Source organism: Gavialis gangeticus, unplaced genomic scaffold (assembly GCF_001723915.1).
Source record: "Gavialis gangeticus isolate Ggan-Ray unplaced genomic scaffold, GavGan_comp1, whole genome shotgun sequence".
NCBI lineage: Eukaryota > Metazoa > Chordata > Crocodylia > Gavialidae > Gavialis > Gavialis gangeticus.
Window position 1 is genome coordinate 4,215,909 of NW_017729005.1, and position 10,620 is coordinate 4,226,528.

General features: G+C 37.6%; 1 protein-coding gene across 1 annotated transcript in view; it reads right to left on the minus strand.

The window, feature by feature from the left end:
• Positions 1–9,847, minus strand: part of IGF2BP3 (insulin like growth factor 2 mRNA binding protein 3) — a gene marked incomplete at its 5' end in the record, with an annotated part of 212,572 nt that extends 202,725 nt beyond the window's left edge. Inside the window, one exon of the mRNA XM_019508543.1 lies at positions 9,759–9,847. Coding sequence (XP_019364088.1) covers positions 9,759–9,847 — 89 coding nt within the window. The remainder of the gene's footprint in view (positions 1–9,758) is intronic.
• Positions 9,848–10,620: the final 773 nt, after the last annotated feature.

The window sequence follows — 10,620 nt, forward strand, 5'->3', positions numbered from 1 at the left end:
AAAAAAAAAAAAAAAAAAAAAAGATAAAATAGCTATTTTGGTATTTTCATAGCAAAATAACGCCCCCCAAAAAAACAAAAACAAAACCCAAAACAAAACAAATGGGCTTTTTGATAGACTATGCACAAGGATTTCTTATTTTGCTCTTGGGTAAGCCCTGCCCCCCCCACACAAAATAAGAAACAACCTAACAAAGGTTACTACATTGGAACTTTAAAATTTGCACTAACAACTAAGGAAGCCTACTGCATCTTAGCAAATTTGTTTTGATCAGTGAATGAACCAATAATAAAAAACCTCAGTTCTTATATTTTGAAGAGATTTAGTTCATTTTGGCAATCTTATTTTAGGGATTTTTAATTCACTGGTAAATTTTCTGATGCACATTTCAAAGAGCTAGTGTTAGCAATAAGATCTCTTTATTATATTTTACTACTGAGTCTTTGAAAAAACAGATTAAATTCCTCAGTGATTAAGAGAAACATCAATTTAAATAAACTGGAAATTAGCTACATAAAATGCAATCACCTAACTGGTCTTACATGAATTATCAAATCAAATTCCATAACTTTTGCTTTGTTCTAGAACACCTCATCCGTTCATTTTAATTACTAGTAAATTTTTAAACCATGTATCCAGTTACACACTTTTCTAACAAGTTAATCTAATGAAATAAGTCTAAATCTAGGTGTGTTTATTAAAATGTCCAACACAACAGAAAGACTACTGGTTCTACTATAAGTAGCCTAGGTTAAAAACTTCAGCACAGCTGGTTAAATAAATCACATGCTAAATAAAAATGGCTTCCTTTGGTGCTACATTCTGAAATCCTTAATAAAACAAAATTTCTAGCAACAGGTTTCTCTTAAGAATGGTAGTTTTTATTTCCTTTTTTTTTAATCATACTATGTACCCAGGAAAAGTGGACAAACATTTTAAAAAAGAGAATAACCCTAAGTCTGCCATATCAAGCTCTGCAGGCTGGATGAGTGATGCAGAGGTGGTCCCTGGGCCCAATCCAGAATGTAACACTCCCCATAGGTTCGGAGATTTGACAGCAGGATGAGCAATGGCAGCGTTAATTGCCATGGCTCCTAGGCAGTTAAAGACTGCCGGATTTCCATACCCATGGGTAACCCCACAAGCTGAATGACATGGCACTGCACTGGGCCCATCCAGTGCATCATATTTAATCGTCCCTGATTTAAAGAATGCTTTTTACCAAGAAGCAAGCCTCATCATCAAGATTCAACATAACCAATCACGTTACATACACTTCTGGTACTGAAACATTTTCAACAGTCCAATTTCAAAGCTAACAGCTCTCTCTCCACCCAATAACACTGCACTTTCTACAAAGAAGACAATATGTGCATTGTGTCCTTAACAAGATCCCCAAATTGGCTAGTGAGGAAACACTGCATAAACTTAGATATTCTTTATAGAATCCTATTTTACATTAGCAAGAGACCACCACAAAAGTACTGTGCAGTTTCTCTTTCCTTGTTATATCATCAAGCTAGACATTTGGAAGGCATTCCAAAAAGAAAAAAAATATGATTCTAAGGACAGATTTCTGAAGTTTCCTTGTATCATTTCAATCTCATAACCGTTACTGCCATAACAGTTACCATGAAACAGTCACATAGCTGGAGAGATTTCTCTGAAAGTTTGCTCTTCAGTCATTTCCACCAGAATTATCACACAAGTTAAGAGCAGTCATTCATATAAAGTTTTGTAGTAATTTACATAACACATTTTAAATATCATAGTTTAAGTAAGTGACTGAAGAAAATGTCATCAAGCAAACTGACTAAAAAAAAAATGTTCCCTTTAAGGAATAACCCCAGAATTTAGGCAGCTGTTTTGAATTTCTCCTAAAAGGACTTGGAGGAAGGGGGAAGAGTGCAGGGTGTGGGGAGTGAAATGTAAATTATGTATAACAACTAGCATGTTGGCTTAACATTTAAAAAGCCTTGAGAGCATGTATACTAAATAATCCTAAATATTTGTATGTTAACTGAAAATGAACTTAAATGTCTTTTTTTTGTTTTGTGTTTGAATTTCTTTTAAACTTAACGGAAGTCAGGTTACCTGAGCTAGGCCATTTGCACAGTGGCCATTCCAAATTTTGGATGCCGTTCTCCAAACCTGCTCTTGATGAACACCCCCCAGCCCCTTCAAGAGGTCCTATGTATTTAACTCGGGTGAAAAAGATTTACATTCCTAGGCCCCCAGTGAGACTTACAGTAATCTCTTTAAAGAGTTTCCCCTTCTCTTAACCAGTCTTCTTCTTCTGCTTATTCACAATAGGTTGGAATACCTTTCTTATACCATAAAAGCAGATTGTTAAAGTAAATCCAAATCTAGTTATTTTTAATGTCACAATCTAAACAGTGATTTAGGCCAACACTGTAGATATGTTTTGTGAACACAACTAAACCCAAGTTCACCACCTGTCCAAAGACTCTCTTACAATGAAATCTCTTTACTTACCAAATACTGTAAACGGAAGTTCATGCTAATGAGAGTTCCAGTTTGCATTGGAATATTTCGTCCACTCCTGAGCTCTAGCTATATGTACAAATGCATTTAAATTTGAAAAGTAAGTTACCAAAACAATAGAAATTACCTATTTCCAAAAATGGGAAAAATGTTTTGGATAACAAGGTAAACTTACATATTTTAGGATAGTGTTCAGCTGAGCATGAAAAATTAATCTTTCAAAAATACTCAGCTCCAATTCTATTCAAATGTATTACTATTAAAGAAAAGATACTTGACTATTTTGAAAATTCTTCAGATATTTTAAGTATTTTAATCTTAAACTGCAATCTGTTTATGGTGACAAGAGCTTTGTTAACAAAGCATTTTATTTGAACTTTCTGTATATTAGCTTATTATATTACAGTTATTATATAAAATATTGGTATATTGAAATAATCACAGCCACTAAAAATTATAAAATGGAAGCAGGCATCTTTGCCCTCCTCCCGTTTGAAGTTTGGCCATAGGAACATGTTCCTTTCAGTATTTAACTTCCTATCCAAAAAAGTTGGAACCAATCTTTGGGTAAAACCATAAATTAAGAAAATGATTTCATGAAAACATACAACTTCTTCCTCAATAGAGCCCCATTATAAGTGTTAGCAGCAATTACTCTTTATTTTGATCTATTAAATAGTCATAAAACAGGTTTACAAAAAAAGCCATTTTAGTTGATTATGTCCCAATATGCCTTAAATAAAGAAGTGACATCTAACAAGAGTTTCTATGCCAACATAAAAGGAGATATGTAAGATTCTTAACTAAGGCTACATAGCAGATAAATTACCTTGTTTTCTGGGTTTCAGACCTTTCTCATCAAAATGATTTGAACAGGAAACTAGTTTACCAAAGTGACAACAGTATAGCAGTGTGCTAGTGTCAGTTTATACTTAAGTTTCTATTTTAATAGAATTCCCCTGTAAAGAGGATGTTCATCATAATTTGTTGCCAGTAAAACATTATAGGTGTAAAAACCCAGTAATGTACAATAATTTATTATTATGTAGACAGAGATCTATTTCAAATGCTACAATGTAAAGGAACTGGGACAGAGAAGCCCAAAGCACTAATAGGGTAAATAACAAAAGCAAAAAAAAAAAAAAAGGTGCAAGTAAAGGATTTAAACTTATCAAAAGTGAAATCAAAGCATATACTCAAGGAGTATTCAGGAGCCAATTGGGTCACATCAGTAGATAAGGTGGAAAGAAGTAATATCTACCCCTGAAGTGACACTAAATGGGCAGGTAGATGGCAATTGGTGAATTACTACAATTCCAAGACCAGCTTACCACAGTCACCAGTATCAGAACTCGTGACATACTATTACAAAGAAAGCTCCTTTACAAAACTATGTTTAGAGAGCCAAAAGACAGCTCATACAAAAGAACCTACAGACTGGAAGGCCAGATTGGGCAAGGGCAAGGGGGGGGAGGGAAGCAGGGAATTACTAGCAGACCCTTGAACTCAGGTTTATGCATAACTTTCTAAATATTCCAGCTAACAGATCCAGCCCCATCCCCCCCAAAAAAAATTAAAAAACAATGTTTTGAAATGTTTAGACCAGTTTTCAAACAGCAAACTAGTCAAATTTAACCAGACATCACTTTAGACATATTTGGCATCTTAAAAAAAAAATGTGGCAAATAGGTTGGACAAATAGATTTACGCCAACAAATCTAGACAGCACAAAATATAAAGAATATATTGACTTTTTTGGGAAATTATGATTTTCTTGAATAAGATTTACGTTCACTCTCCAATTTTTTCTCCATGCCTCCTTTAGAAAAGTGAGAAGCCACTTTCCTGATTTATGCTTTATGACATCTAATAATTTGTACCAAATTTCAATTTTCATTTATTTTCTTTTTTTAGAATGTTCAATCCATAATCTGAGGGCTCATACAATAAGAACAAGCCATAAACAACAATAATTTACTGCACCCATCCTACAATTGTTGTCCAAGAAGGAATCATGACAATACAATCTCTAACCAATATTCACATGCTACCTTATCAAAAGCCCAAGGAAGTGGGAAGGGAAGCTCTCAACATTTGATTTTGGACCACTGATGGGAGTAAGTATCAGAGGTGAGTATACACACCAAAGATACTCAGCCACCAGCCCCTACACTTTAAACTAGATTTAAATGCTTTTATTTTTTTGAAACTATGAGAGGCAGATCATAGAGAAAAAAAAGAGCTTTCTAAATGAAGTCAGAAACCCATTAGGGCATGTCAAAAGCAACATAAAACCTTGACCTAGAAGCTAACTGGAAGCCAAGGAAGAATCCAAAGTACTGGAATAGCGTGGTCTCTATGAAAAGTATCATTTAAGAAGTAGGTTACTGAACGCTACAACAAAATGTCAAACTTCTGAAACATCTCAAGCAATATCTTCATGTGTAAAGCACTGCTACACATTTCAGGTGTTCCAGTTGCATATTTGGGGGGGGGCGAGAGGGATCCAATTAACCATTTCCTGACCATATTTTTAGTCCTTTTATTACAATTACTTAAAATTATTGAAATTTGCCATTGCCTGAACAGAATTTAGAGTCTACTTCCTGAAGGAGAATATATTGGGATTTTTAGTCTAAAAAGTAATTTGAGAGAAATGAATCAGACTTATTTTAAAAAGCTGCTATAAAAGAGGCTTACTGTGAAAAAGATGCATGCTAAGCAACTTGTATCTTCTCAAATCAAGTCTCCACTAACTCCACAAACTATAATTCCTACCCACTATAACAACTTGCTGCATGCACAGGTAGCCATAACAACTAGCCAGACTGAGGTTTTCCACCATTCCTATTAATAAACTTGCTTAGAGTTTTCTGTCCCCATCTGAATAAAACCTGACAGAGAGGCAGGACTGCTAGGCAGAACTTTGACTCCTAATTCTTGCAACAGATTCTCACTCAAGTATGAGCCATATTAAATATTCAGTCACAAAGAGAGCATGAATATGTCCATAAAAATAGCAATGGTCTGTACTTCAATTTTACATATTTAGGTATGAGTTTACTAACATCTGCCTATTTTCCCTTACTTTAGAGGCACATGCTATTTCAAAACAAAATCTGGAGTACTGTCATTAACTAAAAATCTGACCTTTTAGATTGCTTAGCCACCATGGGGAGCTCACACAAGCATTTTAGACAATAAGCCATTTCTCCCCACATCCCAGAGACACATATCCTATTTGTATTAACATTAACCTAGGTACACAAGTTTTAATGCATAACCAACAGCTTGAAACTTATTTGCATATCACTAATCAGGGGGCATTTTTTCCACCTAAAGAAAAATTTCTCTTTCAAAACCAAACTTCACATTGTATTTCACCTGAACCTCAACTAATTAAAAAACTTAGGTCCCTGCAATAAATTTATTAAGGAACAAAATGCTTGGTTAAAAAGAATTCTGGCCTACCTACAATACATTATTACACCCCAACCAACAAAAAGAGAGGCCACACATACACACACCACTCAAAGAAGGAATTTGCTGCACCTATTCTGAAATACGAAGCAAGGCAGTCAGAGGTAGGACAATGCCTTACCTCCCAACTAAAAGATCCCTCACAATTACCGGAACTCAGGTTCAACCTCTTAAAAAGGGAATCAGAGCAAGTTTTCTATAAAGTAAAGCAGATTTTAATTTTACATAAAGAAAAGTCTATTTAATTTACAAGGACCAATCTTTAAGGGCTGGCTCAATATGCAACCCCAGGTGGCTAGTGTCAGCACTACCCTCCCCCGCCCCACTAAGCTAAACTGCCCATCACACAACAAGTGACATCAGTGCTGTTTGAATAATCAGATTGCAGCATGTACATTGCCCTAGTAGATACCAGCTGCTCTTGGATCACAGTAAGGGACTACCTAAAGAGTTCATATGTAAAACATAACATGCAGATATATTTATCACTCCTTACTGCATTTTTGTGCCTCAGAATAGAACGAATATGAAGCGGTGATCATGACTAACAACACTCTGCATTCTTTTCAGAAATATAATTAGCATTCTAATTTTTACAATGCCTTCTCCAAGTTTTGAATTGAGTGACCTAAACCTCTAAATATTGCAGTAGCCTTCCACAATTCATAAAGGTCTGAATGCAGAAATTCTACATTCCTTCCACATGCTCTTGAGATTTCAGAAGTCAGTCAAGAACCAACTTTTGGCTTATTAAACAGTTCTCCAAAACATGAACTAGGCCTCCCTCTTTCAATTTGTAGTCACATGTCTTTTAATGTTTCAAGGACTGTCCTACAGCACCATCCTCCCAACCTGCCTCTCACAGCAGGTATAAAGGTATTTTTTGCAGATGTGGGTGTGCCCACATCAAATCCAAACCTCCCAACAAGGGTTGGAATGCAGTGACTCCTGGCCTAAGAATTTCATTTTGAATAACAAATCAAGCTCAGTTTACAATGATTGGTCTTCTGGACTCAATTCAGCTTTATAGCAGCCCTAAGTAACCACACTTTTTCACCCTCCCTACAACATAAGGATACAGAGGACCCCCACCCTTAATACTGGGGGTATTATCTGGGGATGAAGGGGGTGAAAGACTATATAAGAAAACTGTTTGTAAACATTAATATGCATATCCTGTTAAAAATGCATTTTTTTAAAACTGGATTAATAAATTGAGTAGGAACTCCCCAGGCAGCAATGTGGGAGGTCAATCCAGTATGATGAATAATTTTGAAGTACTACACATGTACTTCAGAAGAACAACAGCAAAAGTTATCTTATCTGACCAAATCTGTTAATTGTACACTTCTGCTAAAAGAAAGGCTTGACCAATATCCACATAACTTTCTTTCCTGTGACATTCAGCTAAGAAACCCAAATCACACCACACCAGCAAGCTGGGCTCCACGGAAAACTGAATCTAGACTTTCTACATACCAACAAATTAGGTGGGCCTCTGATCACCACACAGAAGACTCCCCACAGAAATCTCATTACTAGCTCTATTTGCCATCCGCCTTTTAAATATACCAGGTTGGGTTTTTTTAAAAAGGCATACTCCGAACATGCAAAAATAAGTATCTTTCCAAGTTAGTTAACTAATTCAACATTTGAAGGCTTTACTTTTTACAAGATAGCTAGTCACTCTGGATATGTAACCAGTAAGCAATGAGTGAAGGGAGGGGGCATCCTAAATTGCTGAGTTGGCATAAGGGAAGTACTGTACACTTCTGAAAAGAAAGCAACTTTTAACATAGAAGTTACTGAATTAATTTTCAACAGGCTTCTATCTTGGATGGTACTTAAAAAAATACTGAATTTCTAAAATTTCAAACAGGTCCCACCTGAACTATTCCAAAAACATTCTTAACCACATTGCACTGATGAGAGATATTTATTAAATATGGCTTGCAGATTAAACAATAGTGGGGGTTTGCTAACTAATTATTTGCAAAAATGCAAATATAATTAAAGATTGTAACCATGCGACGTATCTCAAAATGTTAACATTAAGTTCAGCATAACATTTCCTCCAGGGGACTACAGACATAAAATAAAGTATATTTTTAATAGGGTCAGTCCATAAAAATGTGAGCACACACTATACCCACATGAGGAACATGTTTTTATTCTCCCCGCTGAACTCTGTAAGAACAGGAAAACCATACATTTGAACATTAAACAATGATATAGAAAAGATTTTCTAAACTATAAGAATGTTTACTTCGGGAGCACAAAATCAATTTGTTTACAGTACTGTAAACATCAGTACACTTAATTATGTGCAGAGATTAATAAATGTCTATTTACAATTTAATTGCTAGATTAAACTATAAAAACTGGAATGCAGTTTTGAAACTGATCAATCCTTACATGTGCACTACATTTTGATTTAAATCTAACAATATTTTAACCATACATAATACTTAAATCATTATATAGCAAAACAGCTGAATGTATCCTATTGTAAACTGAAGTTTAAACATGTCCTGCATGACAAACAACAAAGGCTACATACATGTTACTCTCCAAAGGAAAAAAAGGTCAAACTAAAAGGACTAATATGCCATAAACACACATCTAAAAGACTTTGTTTCCTGCTAGCATTAGATCAGCACAGTCCCACCAGCATACTTTCTGGTTTCCCTTCAAGGCTGAATAAAGATTTAACATTTAAATTTTCAAAATCCCATGATTAGATTTCCAACAATAAAGCAGCTATTACTTACATCTTTTTAAATCAACCGATTCAAAAGATAGTATTTTCTAAATAAACGTGTACTTTTCAGACATGCCTTTTTAAGTGAAATAATTTAATCTCAGAAGTATGCCTGTCTGCATAATGGAGGTCAGGAGCAAGCACGTGGAAAGTTTGATCTATTTTAGTATTACTCTCTAGAAACCTGGAGCACGCTACAATCTAAACATTTATGAAAGAGGCAGACTGAATTGCTATACACGTCCATTGCATTAAGAGTCTGAGTGTTGCTCCTTCTCATTAGGCCCACGAAATTTCAAACTATTGAGCCCTGAAGCAATCATTTTGAAAAAAAAGAATTGTAAACACATATAAAGGATGCATATATCCTGGCTTCCCTGGGGAGACGCCAGTTTCCTCATGTCTGTAGATGCCAGATCAAAACATGACCAAAAAAAATAAACTCCTTCTTAAATACAGATGAAGCTTATGCTACACGAGTAGCAAATATTGCGCATTCCAACATGGCAGAATCAAAGATTTGATACCAGCATATTTAGAAGATGCTTTTTCTTGTTGGGAGCAAAGCTCAAGTGCTGTTGGTTATACGATTCAAAACATCCCATTCCATTTCCTGCTAATGCCCAACATTTAACTCTTCTCAGCAGCTTTACAGTTAAAAATGGTAGTAATTGTTTTATTTGATCACAATCCCCTCTTTCACAAAAAGCTTGCATTTTACTACAGGCCAGTTAAAGAAAGGGCCCTGATTCTTACAATGTTCTTGATAGTAGAGTGCTTTAGGGGTTTTGTCTGGTTTGGGGTTTTGTGGGGAGCTGAGGGGCAGTGCAGCATGCATGCACATGTTTAAGCAAGCAGTTTGTTTATCCACAAGGCAGGCAAGCACAAACCCAAGACTTGTGTGTTTGTTTTACACTGGGGGGAAGGGGTTGTGGTTTTTTGCTCTGGTAGGCTAAGTGCCACCAAAAAAAAAAAAAAAAAAAGAAAGAAAGAAAAAGAAACAAGAAATTACCGTTGTCTCTTAGGGACTGAATGTTCAACTTCTATGAGTTTCCCATGCAGTTCCACTTTACCTGCAAAGGCAACAAAAGAAAATGGATTTTAGTGGGCCAGTGGGGGTGGGGGGCCTCCTCTTCACCTCCTAAACTGAATCGGTGGAATGAGAAGATACCATAGGAAATCAAGAGTGCAACATGTTGGCTCATTCACGAACAACTCCTGGAAGCAGCAGCATGGTGGCAAGCTACAACCTACCGCAAGCTGGAAGGATGGACTTTTAAAGGGTTCCTGGAGCAAGAGGCTTGCCCGGAGAGACAAATGGAAGAGGTTGCTTGAGAGGGGGTGCCGGGGGTGGGGACCAGCCCTTTCTCAAAGGGGTGCAAGAAAGGTTTGTGTGCCCATGTGTATGTATGTGTGTGTCACACGCACCCCCCGAGGTACACACACGGCTCCCTCTGAAGGGAGGATAAGGCCACTGGGGCTGAGGAAGAGGGAAAAGAAGCCACTGGCAGCGGTGCAGGGGGGTGTGAAGCCGCTCGCTCCCCGCTCAGCCTCGCCAGCCCGGGCGAAAGGCCTCGGGGCGCCGTCCCCGCGAGCGACAGGCGAGGGGTTTGAGAGGGGCCGAGGCGGCCCCACGCGCCCCGAGCGGCACCTCACGCAGAAACAGGCCAGGCCGGGCCGGGCAGGGGGCGGCGGCCGCGGGAAGGAACCAAAGGGAAAGCGAAATCAAGCCGAGAGCAGCTCAGCTCAGCGCAGCGCCACCGCCGCGCAGCGCAGCGCCGGGCCCGACCCGACCCCGATCCTCCCGGCGCCGCTGCTTTCCTCGCCAAAGTTTCCGCGCGCCGACTGCCTCACGGGGCACCGGCGCGGAGGCC